General features: G+C 37.0%; 1 protein-coding gene across 5 annotated transcripts in view; it reads right to left on the bottom strand.

Moving 5' to 3' along the window:
• LOC118838197 (cohesin subunit SA-2-like) overlaps nucleotides 1–18,437 on the bottom strand; it is a 120,998-nt gene that overhangs the window by 60,333 nt on the left and 42,228 nt on the right. For all 5 annotated transcript variants that reach the window (XR_005009592.1, XM_036745423.1, XM_036745426.1 and 2 more), the window contains 7 exons: nucleotides 12,118–12,225; nucleotides 11,039–11,153; nucleotides 10,509–10,626; nucleotides 7,736–7,836; nucleotides 4,429–4,521; nucleotides 4,251–4,340; nucleotides 1,331–1,534 (listed from right to left, as the gene is read on the bottom strand). Coding sequence is in view for 4 of the 5 variants with exons in the window: in XM_036745423.1 (XP_036601318.1) it covers nucleotides 1,331–1,534; nucleotides 4,251–4,340; nucleotides 4,429–4,521; nucleotides 7,736–7,836; nucleotides 10,509–10,626; nucleotides 11,039–11,153; nucleotides 12,118–12,225 (829 nt within the window). In the remaining variant the exon portion in view is untranslated. The remainder of the gene's footprint in view (nucleotides 1–1,330; nucleotides 1,535–4,250; nucleotides 4,341–4,428; nucleotides 4,522–7,735; nucleotides 7,837–10,508; nucleotides 10,627–11,038; nucleotides 11,154–12,117; nucleotides 12,226–18,437) is intronic.

The following is an 18,437-nucleotide window of genomic DNA, read 5'->3' as shown; positions in this document are numbered from 1 at the left end:
GAACTCTTTACGTTTCACAAAGGACTTTGCTTGCAATACGTCTGAGAAGTAAGTAATGCAGGAATTATTATCTGCCTCTTATAGAGGAGTAAATAAATGAGAGACCGTGTCAGGGAGGGTAAGTGACTTGAGCACCACACAGAGACATGTGGAGTCAGAAGTCTTTAGAGGAAGGAGGAGCCTTGAAACCACAGGCAAGTCATCTGATCCCTCAAAGCTTCAGTGTCCACATCTATAAAATGCAATTACCTGCAATGATATTTACATAACCATCCCTACGCTTTGGATTATGGGGGAAGAAAGCTCAGTCAAAAGATGACTGACTCCTCCCAATTCTGCTTCCCACTATCTTCACATCACACAAGAAAAAAAGATAAAGAAATACAAGTTAATACAACTATTAGAATTCTCTAACAAGAACAGAGAATACTCAAGGTCCTGAAACCAATGTGAGAAAGGAGTCGGAAGTGTCTTTTGCCTAACACAATCATCTTATTACAAGGAAGAGATAAAATAACTCAACTAAATCCAAATTCCACCCTCTCAATACACTAATTTCAGCTAAAATGAACTGAGTCCAACATATAGTTTAACAAACCTTTGGATATAAATTCCCTCCCTACCACTGTAGCCTGATCACCTGTCTGAAATGACAGCAAACATCATGAATAAGCTTTCTTTCCTTTATGATGAATTCAGCCATGCAGTGCTATTCATATCTCCAACAGCTGTTTCTGCATTTTAAAACAAATGATAACTCTTTAATTTACACCACGCTCCTCCAAAAGAACTGCTCCTTTTCAGATACAAAAAACACACATATCCAGACCTGGATAAATGACCGGAAAATGCTTTGTAATAGATAATTAAAAACTAATTCCATGGCCATCAGCAAATTTCACCTCCTTCTCCAAGGTTATCTAATATAGATTATTCAACAAAAAAAGCCAGTCAGCCTATTTACCCTGAGCAGATCACAGAGGTTTTCTGTGCAGTAAAAACAACAAAAGAAAAATACATTTGCTATATCACCACTCTAATGCCAAGAACTATGGTAACCTATTACTTTTCAAAACCAGGGCTGCTACCTCACTAGATCTAGGCAGAAATTCAAATCTTAAATGACAGATATTCACCTAGGACAAACCACCTAGTGTCATCTATCTTTGTGAGCAGAAGAATTTACTCTTTTAGGGGTTTGAATGCTAAGTTTCCTCAATATAAATGTTAAAAGACTCATCTTTCATGATCTCCTATTGATTATGCACCACCACCACCCTCATCTCCCATTAGAATCTCCTCATCAATTACCAGCCCTGTTTGTACATACCTCTTGGAAAAAGTCATCTAGTAGCTGGGAGAAGTCCTTAACCATCTCATCTATTAGCTGGTGTAGGGCCTCAGACACAATAGGGTAAATTGCCAGCTGTTCATTGCAGAGGATGCTGTATACCTTGGAGCAGGCCTCAAGGATATTAAGGTCAGTGTGTCTGTGCACAAGCTCTTTCATCTCCTTTAGCAACGCATTCAAGTACTACGAAGAAATGCAGGATCTCATGAGGAGGGCCAGGTCACCATCCCAATGGTTGCTTAACAACTCTAATCCAAGAAGGAAGAGCTAAGTTAACAAGCACTTATTGAGCATCCAGTGAGCACTGAGTATTGTACTAAGGAGAAGTGAGCAAATTTGAGGGAGGAAAAGTGGAAGCATATGACAATTATGAGAACTAAAAAGTTCTCAATATAATGTAGTGGAAGGAGCAATGGGCCTCAGAATCAGAAAGTCTGAGTTTAAGTTCCAGCTTCAATCCTGGCTAGCTAAATAATCTTAGGCAAGTCACTTATCCTCATTGAGCCTGTACCTTCAACTACAAAATAGGAAAAAAGAGCTGTACTACCTACTTCATGGGGTAGTGTGAGAAGAGTGCTTTGTCAACTTCAAAGTAACATTAAAAATGTGTTGTTAGTATTATGCAATATTACTGCTATGTGAATTTCATGAACGATGGTAATGTGTCCATTGCATTGTGTACACATTACAAACAAGGAATCGTGAAAAACTGAAATAACAGATGTCATTTTAAAAATTTGAAAAAAAAAGAAAACGGACTGTGCAGCAAGAGTGAGGAATCATCAATGGGTATAGCCTGTGCCTTACCAGTATCCTCACAATGTTGAAAGAAATTAAAGAAAACCCTCAGCACACAGGGGAAATGTATGAGACTTTACCAAGAATGCCATGTTTGCACAGCAATCTAATGAAGGGAATACCCACAATAATGAGATCACAAATCCATTTGAGTATCTAATAATTTTAGTTTCCCATTTTCTAAAAACACATATATTTTATATACTTACCTACACAGGCATGCATATATATATATATATATATATATATATATATATATATATATACACATATATATATGTGTGTGTGTGTGTGTGTGTGTGTATGTGTATATAGACACACATATATATGTATGTACCAATAAACATACATATAAAACCTGTGTGAATGTTTCTAGAAAACATATACACACATACATGGTGATAGGATCAGAGATTTAGAATGGGAAAGGCTAATAAGACAGCATCTAATCCAATCCCTTCACTTTACAGAAGAGAAAATCAAGGTCCTAAAAGGTTAAGTGACTTGCCCAAGGTCCCAAAGTATTATGAAGCAGAATTTGAACCCAGTTCCTCTGCCTCTAAACACAGAGCTTGGTACAATGCATGCACTCCCAAACCAAATAAACAGCCCTTGCAATTGTACATCAGACCTTAGGGCAGGGGTTCTTAACCTGGTGTACACAGACACCCAAGGGGTCATATATAGATTTCAAGGGGACTGTAAACTTGGATGGGGAAAAAAATTACCTCTTTATTTTCACTAACCTCTCACAGAAATTTATTATTTCCGTCAATCATAAATGTAGACAACAATCACAGCAGTATAGCAGTACCTGTAACTTTGTCACTAATAGAAATCACAGATATTTTCATATCACAGTTGTTGCAGAATTCTCAAATGATCATTTACATTCATCACTACTTCTAAATCATTATAGTTATTAGAACACCACCACATCCCATATGATCGCAATCTTTCTTGCTGTAGAATGTACTTCAATATCACTGATTGCCTTTGTAATTCTATTTTATACATTTAAAAACATTACTCTAAGAAAGGGTCCACAGACCTCATCAGACTTTAAAATGAGTCCAGGACACCAAAAAGTTAAGAACCCTGCTCTAGGGAGCATGGAGGAATGGAAGGAGATGGAATAAAGGGAAAATGTGAGGGTGCTGAGAGTGAGGTAAAGAAAATGAAGGTAGAAATCAGATAATAATAGAAAAAGTAAAGCGGGTTCTTGAAATGTAATATGAAATCATTTTTGAACCTACAATTAGGATGGCAAATTCTCTCCAACTCACCTCATTTTCCCCATCCCTACCCCTCACCCCACCTTATCCCCTAAAACCACAAGGTAAGAATCAGGATTGCTCAGTAAACACCAAAAAAGGTGATAAGTAAGTTTCCACTTGGCATCTACTGGCCCCCACTGACCTCTTTGAACAATAAGGCTTTGACAGATATGCTTGCCTTTATGCAAAAAATAAATAAATAAATAAATGAAACCCTCAAAAAGATATCTGACAAAACATCATCATCTATTTTTTGCTTTAAACGTCTCCAAATAAGAGACGTCAACGTAATCATCATTCCTCTTTAATAATTACTCTTTTGCCTCAACTCTACCTCTCAGTAGGCTATCTATATCTACTAAAATCTAAGCTCTCTTAGCAGCTAAGAGAGAATCTCTAGAAGTCTCTGTAATTTTGATAGCAATTACTCTAAAGGGCTCCCCACCACCCCAATACATTCACAGTGTCTTATCTAACACAGCTCTAATCTCTAACAAGCGATTGAGAAACAGAAGCTTATAGTTTACACTGAAAGTGGGTTTCGTGCATGAAAGCTCAAATCATCTACCAGGACATTGAAACAGCAGGACTGTTTCAATATAATAACAGAACTTAGTGAGGATTAAGACTCTGAAAATTATAGAAATGTATTATATCTCAGGCAATAGTTTCTATGACCATCACATATTATAGCTCCTCTATCAACACTATATTCCTAGATCTGAATTACCTCAAAAAAAAAAAAAAAAAAAAAAAGAAGTTATAATGTCTCTCCTCTCCCTCCCTCTCCACCTCAAGTCACCCTCCCCTTCTTCTTTATTCACCTGCTCCAGGTGTCCAGTAACATACACATTCAAATTGTAATACTGGGGAATTTGCAGGAAGTTTGTCACTTTTTCTATATCCGATGAATACTATAGGAAAAAAACAACAATAAAATATGAGAGTGCTATAGGAATTCCAATGAAATACTGAACAGCTCAGGATGCAGCTGCTCATTACCTTGGCCAAGAGTTCAGGAAGCACTACAATGAAACGCTCAGTCATCCGGACACATTCTTCCATTTGAGCTCTCCTCTCCTTTGCTGTGAGGGCCTGCAGAAAAGCACAAGGCACAAGACAAGGGTTAGACAAGGTTCAACATTAGCATCGCTGATTCCATTACAGAGTTTAAATATTACCTTGAATGAATTAAATTGATAAATTAAATGGATGGATTTTTTAAAAATATGAAATGTCCAGATTAACAGAACAAGAAATAAAAAATTTTAATGACCCAATTTTTAAAAAAGAAACCGGAACAAGTCATAAATGAACTCCTAGAGAAAAAAATCCTGGAAATCAGATGAATTTACATGCAAATTCTATTGACTATTCAAAGAATAATTAATTCCAATATTACAAAAATTGTTTTAAAAAAAGGAAAAGGGATCTTATCCTTTTGTGATATAAATATAGCCTTGATACCTTACCAGACAGAATCAAAATAAAAAGAAAACTATGAACCAATCCCAAGTGAACACGAATGCAAAAAAAATTAAATCAAAATTCAGCAGAGAGGCTACAGTAACTTATCAAAAAGATCATAAAGTATAAACAGGCTCAATTTATACCAGGAATGTGGAGTTGGTTCATTACTGGGAAACAATAAGTGTAAATATAAAAAACGATGTTAATGTCCAGAAAAATAAAAATCCTATGATTATGTCAACAGATACGAAAAAAGCTCTTGACTAAATACAACCCCCATTTCTGTTAGAAAAAAAAAAAAAAAAAAAGGAAACCTAGGAAAAAAATGGACCTTAACACAGTAATGGTATCTATTTAAAACTAAAAGCCTACATTATTTGTAATGGGGATAAATCAGAAGCTTCTCCAGTAAGACTACCAATAAGACAAGAGTTTGGGGGAACAAGTATAGGCAAAGAAGAAACAAAGTAGTCACTTTTTAACTGAAACAATAACTTCAACAAAGTTACAAGATATGACATAAAACCACATAATCATCAGCATTTCTGTATCTTATCAAGAAAATCCAGAAAAAAAGACAGAAAGAGAAAATCCATTTAAGATAACGAATATATATAAAATCCTTGGAAGTCTACCTACCAAGATAACACACATGAACTATATGAATGCAACTTCTAAATACTATTTAACAACAGCTCAGGGATCCATATTAAAGGCAGATGTGAAGAACTGGAGAAACAGTAACAACTCACGAGTAGGCCAAGCCAATATAATAATAATAATGATGCTATCTAAATTAATTTACATATTCAGTGCCACAAGAAAATCAAACTACCAAAAGTTTACTTTATGGAAAAAATAACAACAAAACTCACCTAGAGGAACAAATGGTCAAGAATTTCAATAGAAATAATGAAAAAAGTGGTAAGGAAGCCTAGCACTGCTGCCTCTCCAGACAATCACCCTGGATATTTCCTTTGCTTCACTGCCAATATTTTAGAAAGAGTAGATTACAAATGATTCCATTTCCTCACCTTCAACTCCCTTGAAATCAGGTTTCAGTTCATAGGACTCTACTGAAACTGTTTTCAAAGTCACTAGCAAAGTCAAACAACAAACACAATTGTCTTTTCTCAGTCCTCATCCTTCTTGGCCTTTTGTGCGGCATTTGATACAACTGAATATCTCTTTTTTCTTGCTAGTCTCTCCTTACTTGGTTCCTATGATACCACTTTCTCCCGAATCTCCTACTAAGGTACTAATAAGTTCCAAATTACTGACTTCAGCCCTTTTCTCTCTCTTTTTGCAAGCTCATCCACTTTCCAATGGTTTTAATTTTCATCAAAGCAGATCACTCCTAAATCCATGTATATAATCCTAATCTCTCCCCCAACAGACCAACCTCACATTCCCAACTGTCTGATGAACGCTCCTAACTGGATAACCCATGGCCCTTCCAACTCAACATTTCCAAAAGAGAACTAATCATTTTCTCCTCAAACCTGCTTTTCTTCAAAACAACATCCTCTCACTCAGACTCATCTCAGTCATCTTTCATTATTTCCTATCCCTCAAGATCCAATAATGATTGATACTAAATCCTATCAATTCTATCTTCACAATACTTTTCCACAGTCCCTTTTTACTCAGAGCGCCACCACAGCACATAAGGCCCTTATTAATCACTGCCGAGAGTACTGAAATAAACCCCTAACTGGTCACCCTACCGCCAATCTCTCTACTTAACTATTCAGCCTTCATACAACCACAAATATAATTTTCTTGATACCCTGACAAGACCATATCTCAAAACTGCTCAAAAAACTTCAGTAGCTCCCCACTGCCTATAAACTATCAATAATCTGCCTCAAAGCTGTACTTCCAGATTCATTTTACATTACTCCCCTTTCATGAACTTTGTATTCAGGACAAATGGATTACTAGCTGTTCCTGCATCTAATCTAACTTTCTGCCTCTTCTGCATATCTGCACAGAACTGTCTCTAGCTCCTTCGAGGCACTGGGCCTTCCTTGATCCTCCTCAACAAGACATGATTCCTCTCTTCCAGAATCTATCGTTTCTCCTGGAGACCCTATCTTGTGCACTCATGTCTTGGTGAGTTGTGTATACATTTTATCCCACTGTTAGTAGTGCCTTCCACAGAAAAGGGACTTACAAATTTAAAAAAAAAGAAAAAGGGACTTCCAATATACCTGAACTTACATGTCCAAATTAGTGTAGACACCTTCCAAAAAAGGCTACTTAGGAAGGTATGTGCTTATTCCAAGGATTCCATCACTATTCAAAACAGTTTTCAAACTATTCTTCTGTATATGTCTTGAAAGATTAAAGCATTTTGTTCTATCATCAGTATCAGTTAATCTCTGTCCTTAAAGGATGGACTTCAATTTGAGGAACTGCCAAAATTCATTTACAAGTAAAGAAGGTAACCAAACTGGGTAATACCATGTTAGCATTCTAGAGTCAGAAGGGACCTCAATGGCCACCTGGTCTAACATTATCAATTTACAGTTGAGGAAACTGAGGCCTTGGAAGATAAAGTAATTTGCCTAAAGAAACATTCCAAGTAAGCAAAGTAAAAAAATAAGTGTAACAAAATGACATTAGTCTCTTGTACACAGCTTAGAATGTCTAGCCAAAGCCCAACATTGAAATACAGCATTTCCTGGATATAATTCAATACATTTGTATGTGTTTTTTTTAGTCCTATCATATAGTCACACACTTCATATTTATTTTCTAAATTTCCAGAGGACTAGGAAGAGAGAAGGCAGTTCACAAGAACTCTGGGATTTTAGTGAAAAGAAACTGCACTCACTTTTCTGCCTCCTCGGCCCACTGGAGGATGACCCTCTGCAGTCTGGCGCACCGCTGCTGCAATTATCTCCACAAGAACAGTTTCCTGGGCATCTGTAAAGGCTGTGAAATATATCAGAATATCTAATCAGAGAATTACACGGAGTGAAGGAAATTCACCATGCAGTGATACAGCAAAAGAAACTAAGGTGGGAATGATTCCAAATTGTTTTGCATAGCGGTTTCACCAATTCAGAGTTCCATCATCAGGGTATTAGTGTGCCTGTTCTCCCATAACCCCTACAACACTTAGTATTTCCCTTTCCTGTCATCTTTAACAATATGATTGCTAAAAGGTGTAATCTCAGAGTTTTTAAATTTTAATTTCTCTATTAGTGATCTGGAGCATTCTTATTATTAGTTATGAGTTTTATTTCTTGATATGAGAATTGCCTATTGATATGCTTTGACCACTTATTTATTGGGGGAAAACTAATTCTTATATATTCGTATCAACTCTATATCTTGGATATTAGAGCTCTATTAGAGAAATCTGCTTAAGATTTTTCTCCAATTACTAGTTTAACAAACAAATTGCACATAGCAAAGGTATAGCTTCTTATACCAATTCTTATATTCTTGGGGGTTTTCTGCGTGGTAAAATATTTATGATTACATTCACAATGAAAAAATTTATAGAAGAAATGAAGGAATGGGAATAAATCATCTCAGGAGTTTAGCAATTAGTTTTGTTGAGACAGCACTCCTTACTTCTTAAAATTAAGTAAGCCGGTAGGATTAACTTTTGAAGGAGCTAGGAGTAGAGTGAGCAAGTACATTTATATAAGGGTAACTTTTCCTAATCAACTTTCTTTAATAAAGTATATGTCACACCAAACCATGGATTTGTCAAGTGTATGCCTAAAAAATTTAGCAAAGAAATAAAAAAATTTAATAGAAAGGAGGCATAACTTTTCTTTTATTAATGAAAGTAATGGTGTTTAGTACTTGAAGGGAGTTAGAGCTCATCTAGTCCAAACCCTTCATAAAGAAAACTAAAACTCAGAGAATCTAGCTAGCTTGTCCAAGGTCAAATAGTCCACACCAAAACTGAAACAAGAACTCAGTTTCCTTATTCCTACTATTTCCACTAGTTGCTGTTGAGTCATTTTCAGTCATATCCAACTCTTTGTGACCCTATTTGGGGTTTTCTTGACCAAGATAATTGTCATGATCACCATTTCCTTCCCCAGCTCATTTAACAGATGAGGAACCTGAGGCAAACAGGGTTAAGTGATTTGCTCAGGGTCAAATGGCTGAGGCCAGATTTGAACTCAGTAAGGTTAGTGTTCCTGACTCCAGGACTAGCACTGTATCCACTGTGCCTCCTAGCTGCCTATTTCTATTACACCATGCTATAAATACAGAATGTTTTTCTTTCTGAGAGGAAAGACTAACTTACTGAATTTCTAAGGAAGCCCAGCCAAAGAAGCTCTTCCTTTTCCATACCTTTTAAAGAATTAAAGTGAAAACAAAGCTCTAAAAAGGTCCGTATTATAGCAGCTCTGCCAGAAGGCTGTATCCTGAGGAAATGACAGCCACACACTTACAAAAAGGAGAATTACTCAACTTAATTCAGCAATGTAAATCTCTAAAGTTATACACACACTTGACACACTAAGCCAGTCTTGAGACTAGTACAAAGGGCTACAATGACAGTGTGTGGCTCTAGTTATAACCACCACCTCTGGCAAATCCCTAGGTCAGAACCAAGGAGAAAGACTCTGGCCCTATGCAAACAAGCCTGCTGCAAAAGATAGCACATGTGGAGACAGGACATGTAACAGAGCCGGTCAGATAATAGAAGGCAGCATAAAGTAGTAAGCTTCATTTTCCTTGCCTGTACAATAATAAACGTCACATTTATGTAATTCTTTACAATTCACAAGACATCCTTAAAAAAAATAACTAACCACATAACAGCCAGTCTGACCAGAAAAAGCTCTTTTATTGAGACTCCCACATAAACATCTTATTTCTGTCAATACGTCCAAGATCCAAAAGTGTTCCATGCGTGCTCCAAATTATTTTGGGAAATCCTAGATTATGTGATCACTAAGGTTGCAGCTCAAACATTCTCTGATTCTGCCAGATGTGATAGAAATTCAGCACTTCCTCTGAAAAGCAAACATACCTTGAGATTCATGTGCTTTTTGATAAAGTATATGATCCTAGAGGCTACAGTGTTAGTAAACTTCAACTAAAGGTCAAAAATGGCAGATTCCAATTTTTAATCACAAAATGGCCTTTTGTGGCATCACATCAAGTAGTACTTCAGCTAATGGAGCTTTTTTTGTCAGCAAAGGATGTTACATAGTCTGACTACCCACAGGGCCTCTAGAACATGTTCCTTGAAGCTACCCATGTTTTAAAATCAAATAAGAAGTAACTGAAAGTTACACTTTTAAGAGTTTTCCAGCCAACAAATGTTTTTAAAATGCATATTGGTAAATCAGTGTAGGATAAACTAAAAAAATTAACTTTGGTTTATAACTGGCTTCTCTGAAGTATGAAAAATTAAAGGGTAACAACAGTTTACAGGTTCAGAAAATGAAATTTCATAGAGATTTATCACCTTGTCCCATGCCAGGTCCAGAGCAGTAAGGCTTCGAACTTAGAATGAGTATTCCAGTTGGGTTCCATGGCTTCTGGATGGTCCCTGGATAGGATAAGCCATCTCCCCCTAAACTATTAGGAAAAGGCATTTAAGGAGACCCCAAAATCTTGTCTCTCACCTTCTTCCTTTCTCATGGGCTTGTCCCTTAAAAGATTTGTCAAACACTCCCAGTCTCTCAGCAAACCGTCTTCCCAGTCCCACAAGCTATCCACCAAGTAGGTGACATGTTTATGAAACTAAAAGAGAATTTTTTAAGATGATATATAAGGATTAAGTGTAAACATAACTACAAAAAAGACTAATATTCTTTATAAATATAAACCACACCACAAGTAAGTTTCCCACTTGACTAGTCAGCACCAAAAGCAGACCCAGATTTCAGGTTTCCATAGTTCAACAGTTATACAGAAGCTTATATAACATATCCCAAACAAGCAAAGAGGAACAACATCATCATATGTATGTTGCCACTTTACTTCAATCAAAAACTGACAAAAGCCAAATCTCAATATTTCTATAGTTTATCATCAAGTCTGACTTCAAAACAAAACAGGATGGTTCCACCAGTAAATACTTGGACTTTTAAAAATATTCTCAGGCCTAGTAACACCACTTCCCAGCAAACACAAAGTCCTATATTTTCCTTACCCCATGGTTCAAGAAGAAAGTAATAAGTTTTTTCAAGCGACTGAGGCTATAAACAAACTTATTTTTCTTCTTGGATTGAGGAGTCTCCTCTTCACCTGGTGAGAGACAAAAGAGTCTGGGAAGGAAAAAAAAAATAGGAATAATTCTCATTCAGCCATGCATACAATCAACCTGCAAAGGGTTAGAAATTCTTCCAGGATTTAGAACTCAAAAACTATCACAAGATTACTATTCATTTAAGTCATTTATCATGGAACTTGGGAAATCTGGAGCTACTGGCTAATTCTTAAAGAGTCAAATCATTGGCTCAACCCCAACGTCACTCTAGCTAACACCTCTCCTGACATCACACAAGGAAAATCAGAGTGGTAAGGTGGTATAGTAGCTACCAGCACATGGCCAGAGATGACAGCAATGAAGTATCATGTCAGACTCCTAAGGGGCCCCCTTAGTAGTCAGAAGAAGTTCTATATCCATCCTTTCTCTAGTGAGGATGCCAAACACAACCCAGATACAGGAAGAACTGACAGTTAAAAAGGATTCTCACTTCTACTAAAGTTTTAAAAACCACCTTTTAAAAGTCCCCAACTACTGCAAATCCCACTATGACAAAAAATGTGAAATAAACCATGATGAATCATTTCACATTTCATTGTTATACATAGCCAGGTGTTAACAAAAGGGTAGGCTGAAAACAAAATGTGAGATCTGTGCTTAAGAAGGGTTACAATTTAACATTAAGAAGCAGACAAAAGATTAACCTTAGCTTCCACCTTTGGTACTAACCAATGATAAATCAAGCCAGAATATGAATGAGATTCCATATATGGGAGGGCAGGAAAGGTGAATACTGACAAAAATACTCTACTGTTAAGACTTGAGGCTCTTTCCCCTCTTTTCCCTTCTTAAAGATAAGTCTAGGAAAGACCCCAAAGAAAAACAAGTCCCCTGGTGCCTGCTGATTCAGCAGATCAACTAGCTCCCAAGATGACAAATTTCAGGTTAAATACACCTTTCATGGGATATACACCAATAGTCAGATAAATTGTACCAATTTAAGAGTATGACTGAGAAGATACCTTTTGCAGAGCAATTCACCAGCTACTACAGCTAAGGGTCTGTATGTCGCATAAACAAAATGATACATGGCTTCACATTCCTCTGATGACACCGTATTCTCACAATGCCTATGCAAAAGAAGAGAAGACACAATGCTAAGGTTGTGACTTAGAAGGTTTTCAAGTACCACACTCAACAGTATTGATTCTAAACAGTTCTATTTAGACAATCATTTGTACAAAAAGATCTCAAATGTTATCAGTATTATTGTACTGTTTGATTATAGACTTAGTTTACCATCTGCACTACATCTCATGAGTCCAATAAACATTAAGACTTATTCATTCACAGCAAGGTTTTCTGAAAACTACTTCAATTACACAGTAAAAGCTCATTATAAACCTGCTGATTAGTCCATGATCTAGTTCTTATCATGAGCCAAATTTGACTCCAAGCACTGTGTATCATTTAAACATTACACAGTAATGAAGCTTGTCTCAACACAAAAAGTCACAAAGTAGTCTTATTTCTAGAAATTAGCTTATAAACATCTGTATGGGTGTGTGTGTGTGTGTGCGTGTGTGTGTGTGTGTGTGTGTATGTATTTATAACAGGGTATCACTGCTATAAAGTGATAAGGTAATAAACTCTGGACAACTGTACTTAAAGCCCCTTCAAACATAATAGTCCTATGCCATTATATTATATTGTATTTGTATGTCACACCTTTATGCTGTCTTTAACTTCTAAAGTAATGTCATATCTATCATCCTATAACATTATTAAATTATTCAAGAAAAGATCACACGTAGTTTTATTATTTCAATGGTATATTAAGGTATTTAGATAGGAAAGGCTACCCAGTAAAATCAGTCATAATAGGACCAAGAAAAAAACCACAACCAAAAATCCAAACCCTGCTTACTCTACACACTTCCTCTTTCATAGCTATAACATTTTTTAAAACTTTTTCAACAGAATCTATTCCCAGGGCTATTTCAGTTTGACCATCTTTTCCTCCACACTTTTCTCTCGATAATCTTCCTAATCTCATCATGAACAGAGGCTCCCAACATTTACCAAATAAAATATAATGACTGATTCTGGCATTTAAAGTCCTTTAGAATCTGGCTACAACCTAGTTTTCTAGACTTCTCTCACATTATCCTACATTCTTGCCAATCCCACTCTTTCCTGCCCCTCCCATTTCTATGCCTTTTCTCACCCTAGAATGGAGCATTCCCTAGAATGGACGGACTCCCCACCCCTTGCCATCCTCCATAGGCTGAAGTCTTTCCATTATTTCATTGTCTAACTCGGACACCACATCATCGAAGAAGCTCTGCCTTATACTGCACTTAACTCCTTTCCCAGTGATCATGATATCCTCAAATTTCTCATAGAACTCTGATTAGACAAGTCCTTTCGATTATCACTCTGCCTAGTTATTTGTGTGCCTACACTGTCTTGCCTCTCTAGAGAGTAGAGTCTGTGTCACTTCTTACCACTAGCAAACAAGTTAGGCACTTAATAAATGCCGAATGTAATATTCCTTTAATAGTGTTTCTTTACTAATAACTGGCTGAAAACACCATCACTAACCTTTGACAAAAAACAAAACACAAACTTAACAGCTAAGAAAGTGGCGGAAAAGTGATTTGGAGTCAGACGAGCTGGGTTCAAATCCTAGCTCTGCTACTTACTACCTGTGTGATTCAGGATAAGTCACTTCACCTCTCTGGGCCTCAGTTTCCTCATCTGTAAAATGAGGGAGTTCTTCACAGGAGCAGGACTGAGGGTAAGAGTACATGGAAATGCTGTGGCAATCTAAGAAATGAGGGTGTACAAGGCATTAAACTATGAATGCCATTATTTCTGGCCCAAAATCCGTTTTCATAAAATGAAATGCATTCACAGTTAAAATACTGCTTAGGTCAATGGGAAATCCACAGTAATTCTTGCTGGCCCTGAGAAATCTTTTATTTGCTTTAGAATGTGAGACTTGTCAAATTAAGTGCAGTCCATTATTCACTTTGGAATTTTCCTTAAGGGCAGTTATGATTATGTGACTGTCCTCTACAACCAACTCTAGTGGCTTCCTATTATCTATAGGACAGTTTCTGTTTAGCTTTAAGGCCCTAAACAACCTTAGCCCAACCTACCTTTCCAGTTTCATTGGCTATTACTCTCCCTCCCATACTCTGCAATAGAGATGAAATGACATTCTCTCTGCTCCTTGCACAGAGAATGCTCCATCTCCTGGGGTTGTGCCTCCTCATGCCTGGAATGTTTTTTCCTCTTACCTCTTTCTTAGGGTCCCTCTTTTACTTTAAGATGCAGTTCAAACTGGTTGTCTTCTGCATAAGCTTTCCTGGTCCCTCCAACTGCTAGCGTGCTCATTCTCAACTTTGTATTTAACTATTTTGTATATGTTTGTATTTATAAACCTCATATTTATGCTACACATTGTTTACATACTTGTCTCCTCAATTAGGATATAAGCTCAGTTCAAGAAGGGACTGTTTCTATGTACTTGTTTTCCCAGAGCCAAGCAAAGGCCCCGGCAAAAAAAAAAAATGCTTAATAAATACTTGCTGAGTAAATTCCACAATCCAATTCCCTGCAAAGGAATCATGAGATATGCAGGGTACATCACTGACAAACCCTTAAAATGGGCATTAGGAATTACTAAAGAGAATAAAGTTTTCAGACACTAAACCATAATCAGCCTTTAAGCTAAGCTGTATACGTCACACTTAGAAGGCAATGCTGGAACTAAGAGAAAAATAGTCTTTCTGGTGGTATCTGTTTAAAGTTATCTTTGTAAATTCTTTTTGTCAGTCATTACTGTATTTTTCTAGGTATGCTCCCTATTTACCTTACTGGGAGAATGTCCTATTATTATTGAGAATATCCCACCCTCACTGTTCCTCTTCCCCAATTTCATTCCTCCAACACAGGTTCCTGATAGAACACATATACCATAATAATCATGCATGGTAATAGTCTCATGTGTTCTATGGTACAAAGTAGATCAGCCCACTTACTAAGTTATCCTCTTATCATCATCTTATCACAGAGGGAGGCTAAGGGTCACTCATGTTCTGACATGGGTAGAATGAACCAGCACAACACTAATTTCTTCCCTACTAGATTACAAGTTCTTGGACAGCAGGGTCTTCTTTATAGCTTCATATTCCCAATACCCAGCACAGGACCTTGAGGATAACATAATAAACGCTAATGCAATTTTACTCTCTGTATATTAGAAGACAAAGCATCATTCATTCTCTGCCTCAATTTTTTTCACCTTATAATAAAAGATTCTACTAATTTTATAATTCCCATAATGGCAATCTACAGAAAACAAATGCTTAGGGTGTATCTTGTGTAAACACATATACATAGGTGTGTGCCTGCACACATGCAGAGCTGTATTTATTATTAGAGGCAAAACTAAGCATTTGCCTCTTTGAATGCAAGCTCCCTGAGAACAGACACTATTTTGTTTTTGTCTTTGTACACCCAGTGCTTAGCACATAAAAGGTGCTTTACTGGTAAAGATTTTGAAAACAAGTGATTTCAAGTACCTTCACGGACCCCAGTTTCCTTATCTGTAAAATGGGAGAATTGTGCTAAGGGTTTTTTCCTCAGCTCTAACAGTCTATTTCATGTTATAAACTACGTTAGAGGTAAAAATTATGTTCTTCAACATGCAGAGTAACTGTGCAATATTGGTTCATAGAAAAAGAGATTATTCTACAATGTAGTACTGCCAACAAGGAGGAAAACGGAAGCCAGACTCCTCCTGAGAAAGGCTATTTGTCAATGACTGCTGAATATCCCATGACATAGTCAACACTGAGAAAAGCAATACTGGCATCTGGCAAAATCATCTTTCCACTTATTGTGCTAAAATTCTAGTTGAATACTACACCTCAGGGATGTCTTTTGCAGAGTACATGCCTAGGAAAAAAGTTCTTTCCTTCAGGAGGTCTATTCACAAGCCAGCTTCTAAGATCCCAGTTTCCCAAGCTCTTTGGTACAACAGCACATTTTTCTAATTGCCCATATGATCCAGTTACATTCATCCTCTCAGTAAAACACTCAAAACTATTTTCAGAGAGTAGCAGATGGTAAATTAGACACTCCAAGGAATTTTGCCTCTAAGCATAGCCTAACAGATTTTTGTCTTTAAACAGAAGATCTCAAGTTATTAAGATCTACACTCTGCCAGATGAATCAAGGGTTCTTTTTCTTTTTAAAAATTCCAAATACAGGGGCAGTTAGGTGGCGCAGTGAGTGGAGCACCGGCCCTGGAGTTAGGAGGACCTGAGTTCAAATCCGGCCTCAGACACTCGACACATGTACTAGCTGTGTGACCTTGGGCAAGTCACTTAACCCCAATTGCCCTGCCAAAACAAAACAAAACAAAATTCCAAATACACATGCAGAGAATTGTCCAGTGGTAGGAATTATGATAAAGGAAAAAGGAAGAATGAGGAAAGTTGTAAAAGTATGGCTTTCTCGAAGTGGGAAAATAAATTTGTCTAGAGTAGTGCTAAAGCCAGTAAGCATTTCAATGGAAATGTTTCACTTAAAACGTTTTGATCAAATTCAGTATCAAATGCTTATTAAATACCTGCTTTGTAAAAGACTCTAGGGTCATGAAAATAAAATAAGATACAGACCTCACCTTCAAGGAACTTACTCTAACATAGGGCTAGTGTATAAAAGTAATTATAATACAAGGCAAAATGTGATACCTAGAATCACAGAAAGATCCAGATAATGAGTATTTGGGAGCAGTGGAAAGAGTAGTGAACCCAGAGTCAGATTAGTAGAGCAATAAGACAAGTAATTTACTTGGGAAACAAAAGATGCATGGCAATGGAGACAGATTAGAGGCACGAGCCTCTAGAGATGATGATGGGCTAAACTAGTGTAACGGTAATAGGAATGAAAAAATGGGTTCAGGAGTTGGCAAATCAAGGTGAGTGAAATAAGAAAAAGGAGGAGTAAAAGATGCTTGCAATTTTGGATCTGCAAAATAATCAAGATTTACATAGTTTTGCCTTGAGTGCCATGTACTCTCTAGCTAGCAAGAACTATAGTTCACTCAGGTTCAGAACTCTGGTATCACTCTTGACTTTTCTGCCTTACTCCACACAGTCGATCAGCTACCGAATCTTGCCACTTCTACTGCCACAACATCTCTTGCATTCATTCCTAGCTCACCACTTACACAGCCACCCCTACAACTTGGGCCCTGATCATTTCTTGCTTAGACTTTTGCAAACAACTTCTTACTGGTCTCCCTGCCTCACGCCCCACAACTATGAAAGCTGTTCTCTTAAGGATCAAGTATGTCCATGACCAAGTCCTCCCCACCTTCTTTCATACTCAATATATAGTAGCTTCCTATCATCTCTAAGATCAAATCTAAATTCCTGTTTAGTACTGAAAGATCTTCACCAGCTGGCTACATCCTATTTATATAGCCTTACCACACACAATTCCTTTCCATTTACTCTACGTTCTAGTCACATTGGTCTTCCAGGCAAAGCTCACACAACAGTCCATTTCCCATCTCCTTACTTTTGCACTGACTATTCCTTCATGCCTAAGATGTCCTTCCTCCCCACCTCCACCTCAAGACTCAGCTCAGCACTTTTTCCATAAGGCCTATCCCTATCACCCCCATAGGTGCTAGCACCTTCTCTCCAAGTCACCTTTTACATCTTTTGTATGTATACAGATATTTTGTATATAGATATGTATGCTGTCTTTTTAGTTATGATGTAAACTCTGTGATGGCATGGACTGTTTCCCTTTGTTCTTTGTATCTCCAGCACCAACCAATACCTGGTACATAGTGGGCACTTAACAAATGGCTGTTGATCCACTGACAAAGAGAATAGCTAGAAGAAGCCTATGGAAAAGGCAGAGTGCCTACCAGAGTGAACTTGAGAAATTCCAGTATTTTTCTCCTTGAGGATTTGTCTTAATTCACACAAACAGACTGAAGATGAATGCATCAAGAAAAGGAAAAGAAAAAGACATATCAATCACTTCCTTTCTCAAGTTCATACAGCACATTATATTTTTCAAAGCCCTATTATACTATATCCTAACACTTTTGTGAGACATGAAGGGGAATGTTCTTTAAAAACAAAAGGAACTTTGATTCCAAGTTCAGCATTCTTTTTTTCTTATTTTTAGGTTTTGTTTCTTCTTTCTCATGGTTCACTACATTGATTACAATTCTTCTTTACAACTTGACTACTGTGTAAATAAGTTTAATGTGAAGGTATATGTAGAACCTATATCAGATTACATG

Source organism: Trichosurus vulpecula, chromosome 2 (assembly GCF_011100635.1).
Source record: "Trichosurus vulpecula isolate mTriVul1 chromosome 2, mTriVul1.pri, whole genome shotgun sequence".
Classification (NCBI taxonomy): domain Eukaryota; kingdom Metazoa; phylum Chordata; class Mammalia; order Diprotodontia; family Phalangeridae; genus Trichosurus; species Trichosurus vulpecula.
The sequence above is the reverse complement of the archived record's forward strand: the minus strand, read 5'-3'. Positions and strand labels throughout refer to the sequence as shown.